This window comes from Phasianus colchicus, chromosome 28 (genome assembly GCF_987193195.1).
Source record: "Phasianus colchicus chromosome 28, bPhaCol1.hap1.1, whole genome shotgun sequence".
Taxonomy (NCBI): domain Eukaryota; kingdom Metazoa; phylum Chordata; class Aves; order Galliformes; family Phasianidae; genus Phasianus; species Phasianus colchicus.
Window position 1 is genome coordinate 2,797,147 of NC_143463.1, and position 17,831 is coordinate 2,814,977.

Sequence of the window (17,831 nt, forward strand, 5' to 3'; positions counted from 1 at the left end):
TGAATTGCTGCCTCCGTTATTTCCTCCGTGTCCTCCCGAAGTGGGGGACGATGAGGTGATGCTGTGGGTGCAGCCCATCTCGTGCCCCTGCCCCCCTTGCACTGCCTGGGGAGCCCCATCCATCTCCCAGGCGGGGGCAGGAACTTGACGTGCTGAGCGGAGGAGCTGATTCAGCACGGAGGAAAAGAGGTGAAGGTAAAAAGTTCAAATCAAAAACGAATCTGCCATTAGGTGACCTCACTGGCAATGTGTTTTATTTAACCTGGCAATGGTTGGGATGTCAGAACAGCTCACACTGCCGTCCCCATCGCCCCACAACTGCCCTCCCCGTCACCCCGCGCTGCTGCAGTGGGGCTGGAAGGATGCGGTGCCCGCTGGGTTGGGTGCCAACCACGGGGTGGGGATGCGTTGTTTATGAGCTCCCGTGTGCGCTGAGTGCTTTATGGACTGCCAGCCCAGCACTTGCTTAATCGCCTCCGGGTTTCTGTGGTTAATTGCGGTGAGCAATTAATCTAATGACAGCAGGACCGGAGCGGTGGGGACTTGTGCTGGGGACGAAGCTCTCAGCGCTGCGGTGCGGCTCTGGGTTTGCCGGTCCTGATGCCAAAGCTTTGGTGAGCAAAGAGATGATTTGTATCTTCTCTTCTATGGCTCCGAAACCTGAGAGCCCCCCGTGGGCCGCCCCCCGTGGCTCAGTGGGGTTACGCCTGTCCCCATTCCTTCCCGTGGAGCTGGTGCCAAACGGGGGGAGCTCATCCCACTGCCCGACACCTGATGCTTCATCTCCCCTCGGAGCTGACGTGGGGCTGTGCGATGCTTCCCTGGTGCGGGGGATGCGGTGCTCTATGGGGAGGGCCGGATCGGTGGCGGGGGTGTGGCGGGGGCTGTCCCACAAACCCGCGTGGGCTGGGCGCAGGCAGCGGTGCCACGGCCGGGATCGGCGCAGGTATTGCGGCCGCTTTTCCCCTCTCCCTTTTTCCCCTTTCTCCCACCCGCACCGGAGCAGCGGTGGGTGTGAGCGGGTGATGCTGGGGGCTGTGAGGGGCTGCGCTGTGCTGGGAGCTGCGTTTGGACAGCGCTTCGCTCCTCACCTGGCTGGGATTCGGTCCGTGGGGGTTGGATGGGGATGGGGACAGGGATGGCATTGGGGACAGGGACTGGGGATGCAGTGTTTTCTTGTGGGGTCGGATGGAAGCAGCATCCAGGTGTAGTTATAGGGTAACATAGAGCAAACAGCAGCAGGAGGGAAATTCACGGCCCCACGTGTTGTCTGGGCAGGAGCTGCCGGGTTGCGCGGGCGTTTCCTCTCCGATCCACAGCCGGTGCTCATCGCAGGGCACCTCCGCCTCTCTCTGACCCGAATTAACCACGAGCCTCAAGTGGGTGCATTTTAACCCCTGTCTGCAGAAGCCCTGCGTGTGGGGCGCTCCCCTGCTCTGCCACCGGGGTGCTGTGGGGTCCCGTGCTGTGGGGTTGGGCTCTCTGTGCAGGCGCTGTTTCCCAGCACACTGCGCTCCTCGGAGAGCCCCGTGGCTGCAGGTGCTTAACGAGCTGTGAGCTCGTTTGGCATCACCTGGGAGCAGAGCACAGGGGGTGACAGCAGGCAGGGTTTGGGGTTTGGAAGCGCTGTGGGTGTGGGGTATGTGGATGTCACAGCCACGTCCTGGAGCAGAGCAAAGCAGCAGCATGCCACCTCTCTGCAGCATCCTCCTCCTCAGGACACAAACGTGCCGACCTGGTGGGGTCACTTAGGATGCGGGGACAAAAGCAGAGCCTTTGGTGGTGGAGAAAGCTGGTACTGTGGATAAAAGCTTTGGGTTTTGGTCCGAGTTCTTGGATAAAGCCGGGTGCTGCCCTTTGGGGTCACCTTGGTGTGGGGTGAGGTGGGCTCTGCAGTGGGCGTGGGGCTCCCAGCATCAGCCTGTGACATCGGGAGCGATGGGAGAGGAGGAGAGCCTTCTGTGGAAGAATGGGACAAAAGGGATCAGAGGAACGAGATGTGAAACAACAGGGATGGACTTCTGGGGGGCACTGTTGAATGATGGGGTAACGGATGCTTTACGCATCGCCGGCTTCTGACGTGTCGGGATCACAAAGAGCTGCACAAACATTAATTAATCTGCCCTAATGACCCCGTGTGGAGATCAGTGAGTGGAGGGGAATCTTGTCATCGATGAGGGCGGTGCTCCTTCGGCACGATGGCTGAGTTGGCGATGTGAAGAGAGGTTCTCCTTCAATGATTTCCCATGTCTTCATTGGAGAGGAATCTTCGAGTGGTCAGAATGCAAACTGAGGCTGTAAGGGAGCCCCAGTCCAACCCTGAGGGCATGGGGGACCCAGCCCCACGCCAACACCCTTGAGTAAACCCATAACGGCCAATGTGTGATGGACCTTCCAAAAGAAATGCCACTGCATCACCACTTCTGTGACATTCAAACATTAAGAATGCTGTTGTACTTTCTCTGTCATGTCCTGCCCCATAGGGGTGAAGCTCAGCTGCAGAGCATCCCAGTGGGTCCCGCTGTGGCTCAGCACTGCAGATATTCTGTGTCCTTGTCCCCAGGTCCTGGTAGAGGTGGCAGCATGGATGGGCAGGACCCAGCCCTGGGCTGTGAGCGTGAGCAAAAGGGGCAGCCAGGTTGGTGTGCAATGAGCGTGGCCTGGGATTTTCCTTTCTTTGGACAGTAGAACAGAGGACTGGTGTAAAGATGGCCCATCAGATGGGTGCAGGAGCTGGGGTTGTGGCTGGGATGTCCCAGCTTGGTGGTGTCCACACTGGGGTAGCAGGAACAGCATCAGAAGGGGAGCAAGCATCCTTAACAATAGCATTATGGAAGCATGTCTCCCCAGCTCACCATGAGCACCACAATGGGTCCCAGTGTCCCTGGAGGGGGTGGGGGGTGGTGGCTGAGCACAGCCAGTGGGTGACCGTGAGCTCTTCCAGCTTTCACCTGGGAAGTGCAGGCCAACAACAGAGCCCACCACGAGCAGCTCAGGAAGAAATCTGCCTTCTGTTTCAGCAAGAAGAAATACGCGGTGAGTCAGGCGGGGGCCAACCATGGGCCGTTTCTGGTGCTGTGCCCCCACTCTGGCTTTAACCTGCCTTATTTTGGCAGGGCAATGCCATTAAGACAGCCAAGTACAACGTCCTGACCTTCCTCCCGCTGAACCTCTACGAGCAGTTCCACCGCATGGCCAACGTCTACTTTGTCTTCGTCATCCTCCTGCAGGTGAGATGGGTGCGAGGGAGAAGCACAAGTGTGAAGGACTGTTACCAAAGGAGGGTTGTCTGGTGCTCGGAGCAGGGGACCATCTTTAGGGACACTTGTGTTCCCACCTCTGACCTTTACGGATGACCACTGTGGGATCTAGAGCTGACGTGGGTTCCCCTTTTGCACTAGTGCTGTAAGATGGTGTCAAGGGCACTGATCTGCAGTAGCATCCATCAGATTTCAGGACCTCTGAATGGCTGAAGCTGAGAAAAAACATTATTTTATATATCAGTTGGGTTTGGATATAAACTAAGATCATGTAGAAAACCGCTAGACAAAAATCCTACCGTCCCCAAATCTTAGCTTGGTTCCTGCCTTCTTTGGGCACTTAAAAGGAGGAGAGCTGGGACCTGAGGTGTCCCATGGTGGGATGGGAGTTTGGTCGGTGAGGTGCCCTTTTCTTTCCCCAGACCTTTCCTGAGATCTCCACGCTGCCCTGGTACACTCTGCTCTTCCCCCTGAGCTGCCTTCTCACCATCCGTGCCCTACGAGACCTGATGGATGACATTGTGAGTGTGGGTATCGAGGGGTGGGCGGCAGAATGGGTCCCTTTTGCTGTGGAAAGTTTGGGAGATGCCATCATTCAACGTACCTGAGGCACCATCAGCTCTACAACATCCAAATCACTTCGTATTTTCCCTTTGAAAGGATGAGGCCAGATGGTTTCCTTCCTTTAGGAGTGACATCTGTAATATCCTAATCACAGTTTGGCCCCTAGAAATATCTTGGGGGGGACTTCTGCCCCTTCATTCATCAGAATGCACCACCAGATTGCTTCAGTGAGCAGATCCTGTCCTGGGGCTGAGGAACCAAAGAGGTTCTGGCGTTAAGAGGGTTGCTTTCGTGGGACAAGAACGTCTGGCTTGGCCCATCTGTTTCTTTTTCTCTCTTCTGTGCAGGGCCGACACCAAAGTGACAGAAACATCAACAGCAGGCCCTGCGAGATCCTGTCTGGGGAGAGGTAAGGGGCTTTGGGGAGAAGGGCTCATGGGGGAGATGCTTTCCTTGCTGTGAAGCAGCGATGGCTCATCTGGGGTGCTGAGCAGCCCTGAGTTCAGCAGCTGGAAAGGGTTTTGGTGGCACCAGGCCTTGCAAGGTTGCATCGTCCCCCAGATCTGGTGCAGCTCCAGGAGTTGCTTTGGAAGGATGTTTGTGTCCCAACAGGTCCAAAAAGTGCTGGTCTGCACGGCTGACACCCGTAGGTAAGGGGGTGTGGATGTGACACAGCAGTCCTGTGCCACTCGTGGTGCCCTGATGGCCACAGCGGAACCGACAGCACCCTGCAGACCCCGTGCATGCAAGAAGCCAGGAGAGCCATAGGCTGCTCCAGAGGATGGATGCAGTGTTAACCCTGCTGTGCAGTATTCTAACCCCGCTGTGACCACAGGGCTGCGATGTTCACGTGTTCTGAATTCCCCTCCAGCTTCCGCTGGCAGAAATGGCGCGATGTCTGCGTTGGGGACATCGTCCGCCTGCACAAGGACAGCCTCGTCCCAGTGAGCGATGCCCCGTGGTGGTTGGTGTGCCAAGGGGGGGGGGTTCAGCAAGGAGAGACCCAACCAGGTGCTTTCCCTTTGCTCCTCCAGGCTGACATGCTCCTGCTGTGCAGCTCAGAGCCCAGCAGCCTCTGCTACGTGGAGACCTCTGACATCGATGGGTGAGGAGTGGTGGATGTCCCAGCTGTGGGCTGAGGTGTCCAGCCTTGGGCACCACCAGAAGTGGGGGTCAGGTATGCTAGGGAAGCTGGCAGTCCTGCAGAAACCATGAAATCTGGGGGTCCTCCAACAGCCAACCCTACAGACACTGCAGAAATGGAATGAGCCTTTCATTTGGCCCCCCGGATTTTGAAAATTGGAAGGCCAAGACAATTTTCAGGCTACAGTTTCAGGAAAAACCCTGCACCCTGCAGAGCAGCTCATGACCTCAGGTCTATCTCCTCATCTCCATTCCCTTCCAGCTCCCCATCCCTCCCGCTCATCTGCGGGATGATTTAATGACAGGGTCTCTGGGGGCATGGCTTTTTTCCTGTTTGATGTCTGCCACGATAGCTCCCTATCTTGCTTTTCATCACCATTGCTCATGTAATCACCCAATAATTAATGTCAACTTCTGTCCCATGGGCCCGATAGCAGAATTAACAGTGCTTTTGCCCTGTAGGGTTGTTTCATTCTTCCCTCTCTGGCTCTTTTTCGCAGAGAAACAAACCTGAAGTTCAGACAAGCCCTCCTGGTCACCCACCAGGAGCTGACAAGTGAGGAGAGCTTGGCTGCCTTTGATGGTGAGAATCCCAGATGGGTGAGGATGTGGCCTCCACCCCATGGTCACATCAGGGCAGCCTTGAGAGGTCTCCCATTGGCCTCACTCTGTCCCCAGAGACACCAAATGCCATCACTCAGCCCTTTCCCTGCTGGAGGGTGGTCCCTACTGAAGGATCTGCATGGAGACCCTTCCCCAGCAGCGTGGTTGGGGTTGGGTTAGGATGGGGGTTAGGATAGGGACTACTGGATGAGGATGGGGGCCACTGGGTTGGGATGAGGGTATTGGGTAGGATGCGGGCCATTGGCTTTGCACACCTTTCCCCTGGCTCAGTGTCTGTTTTCCTACCGATATCAAACTCTGAGCACCCAGGCTTGAGCTCAGACCCTGGATTTTTCCCCCTTTGGTCCTCCATAGGATGCTGTGTCAACAGCTGTGGGAATGAAGGAGATTGTGCTTTATCCAACGTGGACTGGGCACAGCAGGCTGGTGCTCCAGCTCAGCCTTAACCTGAATCTCCCATCCGACATCTGGAAGACACACAGGAAAAAATCTGAATTTTCCCTTGAGAAATCCTCTTCTCTGGAAGAAACAAAGGGCCTCGTGTTTCCCCCACAGCCAACACCTCCTCTGTGTCCTCTGCTCCAGGGAGAGTGACCTGTGAGGAGCCCAACAGCCGCCTGCACAGCTTCACTGGTGTGCTGCAGTGGAGAGGCGAGACGCACGCGCTGGATGGCGAAAGGATTCTGCTGCGGGGCTGCAAACTCCGCAACACCGAGATGTGTTGTGGCTTGGTTATCTATGCAGGTGAGCACCAGCTCAGGAAGGACAGGATCCAGGATTCTGTATTCCACGTGCATCGTGTCCTGGATCCACGTCCCTTCGTGTCCCCTTGGCCATGGGTAGAGGAGGGCTGAGATCAGTGGAAGGAGCATTTTGTGTTTTTACTTACAAAATGTTTCTCGCCCAGGATTTGATTCCAAAATTATGAGGAACTGTGGAAAGATCAAGAGGAAGAAAACCAAGCTGGACCGCATGATGGACCGCCTGGTGGTCATAGTGAGAGCTGTGCAAACGCCTCCTGGGGGTGCTTAGAAGCTTCCTCATGAGACACTGCTTCCTTGGGTGATGCTGATTTTGTTAAGCTTGAAGTATCTTGCTCAGTTCTTGGTTCAGTTCCTGGTGGCTGTGTCATCTCTTCCCCGACTGGCTGCTGGCATTCCTCTTAGCAGGGTTGGGGGAGAGTTTGGGTTGGGGTCAGGAAGGTGGGGAAGTTGGATTTCACTCTGTTTGCTGTGGATGTGTTCAGCTGAATTCTACGCCACGATCTTTCATCTCAGCCCAGGATAGCCTTCAACTTCTGTGGTGGTCTCAAAGCAGCCTCATGCACACAGGGATGCAGTGAGATGGGCTGGAAGGGACAGTGGTTGGTGTTGGTCTGGTAGGCTCTGTGGGATGCGCCATTCTCAACCTGCCTTCCCCTGTCAGATCTTTCTGGTGCTGCTGGCCACGTCGCTGTGCCTCGCCATTGCCTCAGGGTTCTGGGCCAAGATGTTCCAAGAGAAACACAGCTACCTCGCTGCTCTCTATAAGCACACGACTCCTGCCAGGCAGGCTTTCTTCAGCTTCTGGGGCTTCACCATTCTCCTGAGCGTCATCATACCCATGTCCATGTATATCACGTAAGAACGATGGAGATTGCACACACAGCTGGCACTCAGTGCCCCTCTCCCTCCCGTTGGCCATCGTGAGCAAGGGTGATGCAAAGACACACAGGCCAACGTTGGAAATGGTGGACAGGCTGAGGATGATGAAGGCGATATCTCCTTCCTCGCATTCCCACTCTAGGTTTGAATTCATCTACCTGGTGAACAGCTTTTTTATCAACTGGGATTTGGAGATGTATTATGCTGTCAAGGACATCCCAGCGAAAGCCAGGAGCACCAGCCTCAACGACCAGCTTGGCCAGGTGGAGTACATCTTCTCAGACAAGACGGGCACCTTGACGCAGAACATCATGAGCTTCAAGAAGTGCTGTGTCAACGGGACCATCTATGGTAACTTTTGGTGGTGGCAAGGATTGCAGAGCTGGGTTGAGGCCAGACTTTGGCTTGAGGTCACTTTGGTTCTTTTCTCTTCTCTGGCTTGCTGGGAAGCTTGGGGTGCGTGGGTTGGTCTTGGTGGTGGAGGAGGTGAAGGAGGAGGAGGTGAAGGAGGAGGAGGTGAAGGAGGAGGAGGTAAAGAAGTCGTCCTTCCCTTTATGATTTATTCTTACGGTGAGTGCATGCGATGCTCTTTGCTTTCTTTAATGATTCAGATTACTTTTTTCCCCTTAGAAACCCCAATTCCTTCCTTCTCTCACTGCTGCGTTTACTCGAGCTCTTGGCTGGCTTTTGGTGCTTAATTAGTGACATTTAGAGAGCAGCGAGGGGCAGAGCTTTAGCACAGAGCTCCTTTTTCCTGAGATCCTTATCAAACACCTGAGACAAACAGTGACAAAAGGAAAGAGGAGGAAAAAAACCATTTGGCAAAGTTTCTAAGCAGGAATAAACCCAATCCTCCTCTTCCTGGTGTATCACATTGCACCTCTGCTAGCAGCACTGCCATGATCCGTTCTGCTTTCTGACAACTGGAATTGCAGATGAAAGCCAGACCTGCATTGTCAACACGAAAAACATAGAAAGGCTGAGTTCTCCAAGAATGAAATCAGTCAAACCTGAATGTCCCAATGGCTCACAATGGACAGACGCTGGGCCAGCACTGAAAATTCCCTCCTTGCCAGTCTTTTGGCCAGCAAAAGTATCCCAGCAATCCCTTCTAGCAAAAAGCTGCTTGGAGCTCTTGCTAAACGATGCTCCCAGCTCTTCAATCACTGAATTGTCTCTTATTTTGGCAGGTTTGGGCACGGGCCATGAGAACAAACAGCCACCGGTGCGTAATTCCCCTCTCCTGCATAACATGGGGCCAAATATGACCGTGGCAGAGCATTATAGGGTGGCCCCATTGTTTGGCGTCTCAGGTTCCTACAGCCTGCCCATGCCTCTTGCAGGGGTTGGGGTTGACCCGGAGCTGCCATGGGGAGAAGATGTTGGACTCCAACAACGTGGGGCTGCGGGAAGCGGTGCAACAAAACAACGATCCGGTGCTGCGGGAGTTCCTGCGGCTGTTGGCCCTCTGCCACACCGTCATGGTGGAGGAGAGGGGAGGTGGGTTGGGGTCCCCAGTGAGTGGGTCCCCTTCGAGGCACAGGGGCTGTGATATCGTTGATATGAACTGCCTAGGCTGGGATTTTCTGTTGGATAGGGATAGAGACTGGGAGTGGCATCGGGATCCCATTGGGAATGGGGGTTGGGATCCCACTGGGATCAGTGTGGGGATCCCATGGGGAGTGGTGTTGGGATCCTGTTGGGAGTGGTGTTGGGATCCCACTGGGAATGGTGCTGGGATCCCATTGGGCGTGTTGCTGGGATCCCATGAGGTTGATGTTGGGATCCCATGGGGAGTGGTGTTGGGATCCTGTTGGGAGTGGTGTTGGGATCCCAGTAGGAATGGTGCTGGGATCCCATTGGGCGTGTTGCTGGGATCCCATGAGGTTGATGTTGGGATCCCATGGGGAGTGGTGTTGGGATCCTGTTGGGAGTGGTGTTGGTACCCCATTGGGAGTGGTGGTCCTTGCTTGTGAGGACAAAGAACACAAAGTATACTCACACAGCTATTATTCTCTCTTTTCATTAACTCAACAAAAATTAAAAAATACATATTTTAAAATTTAAAGATGTGGTAGATTTAAATCCTCTTCAGCAAAAGCGTATATGACTGTAAACCAGGCATGGCTTCTGAAATGGGATGGGTTGGGTGGATTGGTTGAGGTTTTGGTGTGCTGAATACATGAATTTTTTTAACCTTTATCCTTTGGAATATGTTTAGAAAAATAATTCTAAGGAGCAGAAGGAGTTGGACTTGATGATCCTCATGCATCCCTTCCAGCTTGAGATGTTCTATGATCCTACATTTCTATTCCATGACTTTCCCTAGCTTGGTAGCTCAGGCTTCAAGGTCTCCATAAATAATGTCGGTGCAAGACTGAGGCGTTCCAGGTGTTTGAGAGATGCTCATCTAGGCGTCTCCTCACCCAATCCTTGCTTCTCTTCCACAGACCAACTGGTTTACCAGGCGGCTTCTCCAGATGAGGAAGCACTGGTGCTGGCAGCCAGGAGCTTGGGCTACGTCTTCCTGTCCCGAACGCAGGACAGCATCACCATCAGCGAGATGGGGGTGAAGAGGACATTCCAAGTGCTGGCCATGCTGGACTTCAACAGCGATCGCAAGAGGATGTCGGTGTTGGGTGAGCAGAGGTGGCAGCAGGACGGTGCTTTGCATGGGGACAGCGAAGAGCAGCTCTGTCCTTTCTCCCTCCCAGTGAGGGACCCACAGGGCACGATCCGGCTCTACACCAAAGGGGCTGACACTGTGATTCTGGAGAGGCTGCGGGGTCGGGGACCCAACCAGGACTTCACCGAGAGGGCTCTGGATGTGAGTCCCACAGAAGCTGGGATGTGAGGGGTTGGTTGGGTGCCCCGCTGCTTCTCTGTCCCCACTCTGGCTTTAGGATTTGGCTCTGTCGTTCCCCTTTCTGCTCTGAGCCTCAAATGCACGCGGAATGGGGGCTGAGGGCACCGAATCCCCTCTTGGTGTTCTGCATCGCTCTCAGGTGTAGGGTCTGATATTTGGGTGGTCCTGCGAGGAGCCAGGAGTTGGACCTGATGATCCTGGTGGGTCCCTCCCAGCTTCTATGATCACTCCTGGGGTGGGGGGCAGCCAGAGCCCAGAGGAAACCTCAGACCCCATGTGAGCATGGAATCGAGGTGAGGAGGCCGCGATGTCTCATCTTGGCAGCACTTTGCAGAGGAGACCCTGAGGACGTTATGCCTGGCCAGCAAGGAGCTGAGCGAGGCGGAGTACGACGAGTGGAGCAGGAGGCACCGCGTGGCCAACATCCTGCTGCAGGGCCGGGCATGTGAGCTGGACAGGCTGTACGAAGAGATGGAGCAGGACCTGGAGGTGGGATGGGGCCAGGGGTGGGGAGGAACCACTTGCCCTGTTCCCTACTGGCCCCACAGGGGGTAGGAGCATGGGGGGGTTTCAGCTCTTTTGGGGCAGAGGGGGAAGAGTCCAACCCGACACCAATGCTCTGGGTGGGAGGGCAGGTGGAGATACAGGTGGAGATACCCCTCGGGGTGATTTTGCGACACATCCACCCATGGAAAGGAGCTGGAGCTTGCAGGAGACCCCTGGTTGGAGGCAGGGTTAACCTCCACCTTGCCCTGACCCTCTGCCCCATGTCATGGCACCTTCCCTCCAGCTGCTTGGGGTCACGGCCATTGAGGACAAGTTGCAAGAAGGGGTCCCTGAGACCATCCAGCTGCTGAAACTGGGCAACATCAAAGTGTGGGTGCTGACGGGAGACAAACAAGGTGAGTGGAGCCAACCCCAGACCCCACCAACACGTTTCAGTTTCTTCTCCAACCAGGACCAGAGATCAGATGAGACCCTGGGAGGAAGCAACAGTGGGGCTCTGCTGTTCCATTCACACAGAACAGTAGCACAACCCACAGATCATGTTACCCGTGGGGAAACTGAGGCAGGGGAAGTTCTCTGCATGATGGCATAGGGTGGAGAACAGTCCCAGCACCTGTTAGCCTCCAGGGCTGGGGGATGCCCTGGGATGGTGGGGGGCACGGCAACCCACTGATGTCCCTGTATTGCAGAAACAGCAATGAATGTTGGCTATGCATGCAAGCTGCTCTCAGATGACATGGAGATCCTGGAGGAGAAGGAAGTGAGGTGAGGAATCCTGACCTTCTGGTTCGTGACATCAGGGGGTTTGTGTAGGTGTGGCACTTAGGGACGTGTTTAGAGGGCAGTATTGGTGGTAGGTGGACAGTTGGACTGGATGACCTTAGAGATCTTTTTCAGCCTTAATGATTTTGTGATTCTGTGACACCCGAGGGCATAGGAACCTGTGCAGGGTGAGCAGAGCTGGAGATGCTTCTCCTTCCCCTTCCCATGGACAGCCTGGATGTCCATTCCCATCTTCACCCACTGACATCTTTCCAGTCTTCCCCATTCATTTCTGCACCTACATTTGGCTGCAAAGTGCTCAGCTCGGTTCTCTGGCCTCCAAACCACAGACACCAGGGCTGATTTCTCATCTCATGAGCCCTTCCAGCCCCTCTTTGTCCCTCCTGCTCCCACCATTGGGTACCAGCCCTGTCTGGATCCAGCTTTGAGATGGCAAATGCCAACCAAGGAGTCATAGCCAAAGCTGACCAACATGCCCCGTGTGCCCTCCTTGCACAGCGAGATCCTCGAGGCTTACTGGGCAAGAAACAACATCAGTGGCAGTGACTGTGTCTCACAGCAGCGCCCGGAGCCTTTGTGCCACAAGAAGAGAGCTCTTGTCATCAGTGGGGACTTTGTGGTAAGGAGGTTAGTGGGGCTGGTTCTGCCCCAAGGCATTGGATGGCACCAGGAGGTACCCCAAAATGGGTGGCAAAAGCCACAGGAGCCCTGTTTTGGGATGGGGAACGAATGTTAGAGGAGGAGGTGACCTCACACTGATCATTTAGTGGTGGGGGCTTCACCCACACTGGCCCAAGTGGTCTGCTGGGGGCTCGTGCTCTTCTTCAAGAAAGGTGTAGATGTGGTACTGAGAGATATGGGGCAGTGGGCAACATTGGTGGTAGGTGGATGGCTGGACTGGCTGATCTTAGAGGTCTTTTCCAACCTTCATTATTCTATGATTCTGGTCATACTGGGACAAATTGTTCTCAAACAGTACCTACTGCATGTCAAACCCAGAGAAAACTTCTTTTTGTTGCACCTGAGAAATTTGAGAGCATCACAGATTCTACTGTGACATCCCTGGCAGTCTTTAGAAAACCTAAATTTGAAATGTTGTTACCCTCCCCTCGTGCCCATATTTGTTTCCCTATGCTAAAAGAGCTCAGACCAGCCCCATCCTCCCTGCCTGTAGGGGACCAATAGCCCCCATCCCTCTTGACCAGCCCTGGTGTGAGGTTCCAACCACGTGTGCTCTCCCCTAAGGACACAATCCTCCAGACAGGAGAGGTGCTGCAGAAGAAGGGACAGCTGTGGCAGCAACTGGCTTGCCATGGGACCACAGACCCCCAGGAGCAGGGCAGTCTGGTGGAGAAGGCCTTTGTGGACCTGGCCACCAGCTGCCAGGCTGTCATCTGCTGCAGGGTCACCCCCAAGCAGAAAGCTCTCATCGTGCAGCTGGTGAAGAAGCACAAGAAAGCCACCACGCTGGCCATTGGGGATGGAGCCAATGATGTCAACATGATCAAAAGTGAGGCTGGGGGATGTGCTGCTGGGTTTTGGCTAGAGCATCCAACTAGAGTGGGAGTGGTGGTACCCCATCTACCATCACTATGTCACCTTCTCCTTTGAGGTGAAGAGCTGGGAGAGGAACACTCAAATCAACTCTTCCAACCCAACCCAATTCCCAACACAGCTCCCAGCACAACGCCTGACTCATCTCCCAACCTAATTCCCAATCCAGTTTGCAACGTGGTCGTGCTGGGAAGGGGGTGAAAAGCACAAGACCACAGAAAGGGGCAGGGTGGACTGCTTGCTTGGGCAGCAGGGATGTCTTGAAGACTCCCACACCTCTCCAGCACCCCCCAACACAGGGCTGTGCCCTTTGCACACCCAGCTGTGCCTGCTGTCACACGACAGACAAAAGCAGGAGGGCTTTTCCCCTTCACCCATCAGCCCTGAGCGCAATCTGCCGGGCAAGCAAACCAAGAAAAAGTGCTCTCCTAAACCCTCACTGCTCACATCTCACACCCTGTGCAGCTGCTGACATCGGGGTGGGCATCAGCGGGCTGGAGGGCGTGCAAGCCGTGCAGTGCAGCGACTACGCCCTGGCACAGTTCTGCTACCTGCAGCGCCTGCTGCTCGTCCACGGCCGCTGGGGTTACCTCCGCATCTGCAAGTTCCTCCGCTACTTCTTCTACAAGACCTTTGCTGGCCTCATGACCCAGATCTGGTTTGCTTTTCATAGTGGATTCACGGCCCAGGTGAGCGATGGCTGCGTATCGGCACGGCACGCAGCCGTCCTGTGGGTGTTTGTATCTTCAACGCGGTCTCCTTCCTCCCTGCCTGATTTTTGGGGGCTCCCTGGTTGAGATGCAGCTGGTTTACTAGCACTTGGGCTGTGGGATTGGGAGATGTGCCCTCAGAGGCACTGGCAGCTCTTGTGAGCAGCAGCTCAGCCTCATAAATGTGCAGGGAAATACACCACAAGGTTCTCCCAGAAATGGGAGCTCCTACCTAAGGGACAAAGGTTATCAGTGCAGTGTGTGGCTCCAGCCAAATCTCTGCAGCACGATCCCAAAGACCCACAGCGTGCTGCGGACAACCCAGCGCTGATGCAGATCTCAGAACAAGTCCATAGGGATTTCCATGGGATTCGAGGCAGGACTTAGCCTCACTGCAGTGCCTGGGCATCCTTTCTGAGTCTTCCCAAAGCACCACCGAGCTCACAGACACTTCATTCTCCCCGTAGCCTCTCTATGAAGGCTGGTTCCTTGCTCTCTACAACGTTTTCTACACCGCCTACCCTGTGCTTTCTGTGGGTCTTCTGGAGCAGGTATGGGACCACCAGGCTGCACTCAGCCCCTGTGCCTGGAGGGCAGACCTGCCGAGGGTGGGAGGACGATGCTTGACCCCCTCTATGTTCCAGCAGGACGTGAGTGCCAAGAAGAGCCTGCGGTTCCCTGAGCTCTACACCATTGGGCAGCAGGACGAGCTCTTCAATTATCGTATTTTCAGCGTGACGCTCCTGCATGGTGTCAGCACATCGCTCACCAGCTTCTACATCGCGCTCTGGGCCTTTGAGGACCACGTTGGCAGCAGGACTGTGGGGGACTACGAGTCCTTCTCCGTCACGGTGGCCACCTCGGCTTTGCTGTCGGTCCTGGTGGAGGTGAGCACGCCTCCCTGTGTCTGAGCTGGGGATGAACTGGAGGCTGTTGGCACGGATGAGGGGTTGGAGGCAAGCAGTCCAAATGGAACACAGGTGAAGGGACCCCAGGCACGCTGTGATGTTGCCCAGTGCAGCTGTGGATGATCTCCCTTGGGGCAGCGACAAGTGGCCAAATGGAAGTACATCCTCCAACCTTCACACGGAGTTGTATGTCCATGCAGATCATCCTGGACACCAAGTTCTGGACAGCGTTGTCTTTCCTGAAGGTCACAGCCAGCTTGCTGCTCTTCTGCCTCTTCTCCTTCCTGACCCAGAGCATTGATGCCTTCAGGATCGCTCCTGCTGTCTTCCGTTTTCCAGGTCAGGTGCCCCAAATCCCTGCAGTCCATTCCTCCCAGAGCCAGGCCAGTCCATTGCGGGCTCCATGCCAGAAGCTGTTCTCCCAGTAGTTGTGTCTTCACTTGGCTGTATCACATCCCTCTTGCTAAATGATCCTGGATGACAGATTGACCATTTCATCATCTTGCAGTCTTGCTTTTTGATCCTGGTTTAGATCCCTGAGCAGCTTTGTGAGTTGTGGGGCTGTCCCCTCACCATTGCTCTCTTTCCTCTCCACCTCTGCTGCTTGAACACTTGCCCTCAGATGCCGCCCAGAACGCTCTGACCGACCCTTACATCCTGCTGGTGATCCTGCTGTCCCTGGTGGTGAACACCATCCCCTCGCTCACCATCCGCTCATACAACGCCATCACAGGCAACACCAGCATCCAGCAGGTGAGGATCTGCTTCAAGGACCAGTGTCTGGAACCTGGAAGGGTGTTACTGGCGATGGGATGGATGCGATTCCCCAGGGAGGTCACCAGACCCCTGTTTCCTTGCAGAACATCTGCTGGAAGGCCAGACGGGAGCCGGAGCCCTCGGTGGAGCTGCGCACCCACGTCCCCCGTGGTTCCTTCCACCGCCGTTCCAGCTACGCCTTCTCCCATCAGGAGGGCTATGCTGGCCTCATCACCCGTGGGGAGAGCCTGCGCACCAAGGGCACCCACAGCACCACCAAGGGCACCCACAGCACCACTAAGGGCACCCACAGCACCACCAAGGGCACCCACATCTCCAACAGCACCACTAAAGGCACGCACATCTCCAATAGCGCCCACAGCACCACCAAGGCCACCCACAGCACCACCAAGGGCACCCTCAGCACCAAGGGCACCCAGAGCATCACCAAAGGCACCAACAGCACCCACAGCACCAAGGGCACCCACATCTCCAACAGCACCCACAGCACCACCAACAGCACCCAGAGCATCACCAAGGGCACCCACATCTCCAACAGCACCACTAAGAGCACTCACATCTCCAACAGCACCCAGAGCACCACCAACAGCACCCACAGCACCACCAAGGGCACCCACATCTCCAACAGCACCCACAGCACCAACAGCACCCACAGCACCACCAGCACCCAGAGCACCACCAACAGCACCCACAACACCAACAGCACCACCAAAGACACCCACATCTCCAACAGCACCCACAGCACCACCAAGGGCACCAACAGCACCAAGGGCACCCACATCAACAGCACCCACAGCACCATTAAGGGCACCCACAGCACCGAGGGCACCAACAGCACCCACATCTCCAACAGCACCCACATCTCCAACAGCACCCACAGCACCAAGGGCACCCACACCATCACGACGCCCACACCACCAACGTCACCTGTGCCACCACAGCACTCCATCCCCAAGGGACAGCCCCAACTTCGCCCTCCCCCTGTAGCTGCCCTGACCACGTCCTGCTGAGGCCAAAGGGGTTTCCTCCTCTTGAGGGCATCTGAATGCAATGTGGGTGTTTTTGCTTTACGATCTGCACACAGTGGTCCCCAAACCCACGGCAGTGCTGCGTGCCGTGCCCCCATCCCCACCACCTCCCACTGCCCCCATTCTTTGGGGGACGTGCACAGCCCATGGGATGCTGCAGAGCCACAGCTTGGGGAGGACAGACCATGCAAACAACCACCTGGTGACCGGATCACCATTTTTAATCCTCATTTCTGTAATTAAAAGCCCCCCGGGACACACACAGAGACGCGGGGGTGAATGACTAGAAAATAATTTATTGAAGAAACAGAAAGCTGCAGAAATACAACACAGTCATGACCAGTAGAGGATGAACAAATAGAGATTTTCTTTCTTTTTTTTTTTTTTTCTCTTTTAAAACCTGTTGACAGGCTGGAGTTAAGTTTCCTGGTAATTTCCCCTGCGTGAGTCATTGCAAAGAACAAGGAACAAACTCCAGAGCACACAGCACAGTTTGGATAAAGTGCCTGACACATAAGACTCTTTTTTTTTTTTTTTTTTTTAATTATCATCTTTTTTTTTCTTTTTTTTAGCATTTGTAAATAGCTTAAACAAATATAATTGCAAGACACAGAGGAGTAACAATTGCATTTCGCTGTAGAGTAAAACCTATCCCATGAGATTAACGGTGAAGCAGCAGCAAAAGGAAAATAAGAATCATAAAAGAATAATTAAAAACAAAAACAATTCAGAGAGAAGGAAAAAAAAAGCATTGAGCAACGGAGGGATGTGGGCCCCAAAGTAGGTGGGGTGGGTGCCTATTGCTATGCAGAGAAATGAGCAGTGGGGTGGGTGGGTAAACCCAGTGCTGTGGGCTCCTCCTGGGCAGGGTGAATTCTGCCTGACTTCTTGTTCTCCTTTAGAAATGTATAGGGGAGAAGGATGGAAAAGAAAAGACAAAACAAAACAGAACCACAGATGGATTTGTTTGTCTTTGCGTTTTTCATTTCCTTTCTTTAAAAAACCCTGAATGAAGAAATAATACAAAAGGATCCAAAGCATCCATACGCACAGCCCCAGCCCCAGCTGCAGCTCCTCTTCTGCTCCGAGATGAGGGAAAAGCAGAAAATATCCCCCCTGCCCCCTCAAAGCGACCCATGGATGAACCTTGGGTTCTGGCTCTGGTCAGAAGAGAGGTGCTGTATAAAGGATCGTGTCCTGATGCTCCTGGGCTTGGCACCAGGAAGGCAAGCTCCAGGCCCAGTGCTGGTATCTCATCCTTGGAGACCTCCTCAGAGCTGGGGAAGCTCAGCTTGTGGCTGGGCTATCATGGGATGTCAGTGCCTGAAGCTCCACTTTGAGGTTCCATGAGCCCTCTGCTCCTCCTCTCCCAGTGGGGATGGAGATGTTGCTGCCCCACTGCAAATTACATATATTTTTTTTACCTAAATGGAGAACCAGCCTGAGGCTTCACAAGTAACGGGA

General features: G+C 54.7%; 1 protein-coding gene across 1 annotated transcript; it reads left to right on the forward strand.

The window, feature by feature from the left end:
• Positions 1-28: 28 nt before the first annotated feature.
• ATP8B3 (ATPase phospholipid transporting 8B3) lies at positions 29-16,872 on the forward strand. The gene is made up of 28 exons (XM_090126280.1): positions 29-946; positions 2,564-2,638; positions 2,945-3,036; positions 3,117-3,230; positions 3,683-3,781; positions 4,172-4,233; positions 4,696-4,768; positions 4,859-4,929; positions 5,468-5,550; positions 6,177-6,335; positions 6,499-6,587; positions 7,017-7,210; positions 7,377-7,585; positions 8,425-8,459; positions 8,578-8,734; positions 9,685-9,873; positions 9,949-10,061; positions 10,425-10,589; positions 10,891-11,002; positions 11,297-11,372; positions 11,889-12,009; positions 12,636-12,900; positions 13,410-13,633; positions 14,122-14,205; positions 14,302-14,541; positions 14,763-14,901; positions 15,185-15,315; positions 15,423-16,872. The coding sequence occupies exons 1-28, from the start codon at positions 775-777 to the stop codon at positions 16,347-16,349; spliced, it is 4,470 nt and encodes a 1,489-aa protein (XP_089982406.1). The 5' UTR covers positions 29-774; the 3' UTR covers positions 16,350-16,872.
• Positions 16,873-17,831: the final 959 nt, after the last annotated feature.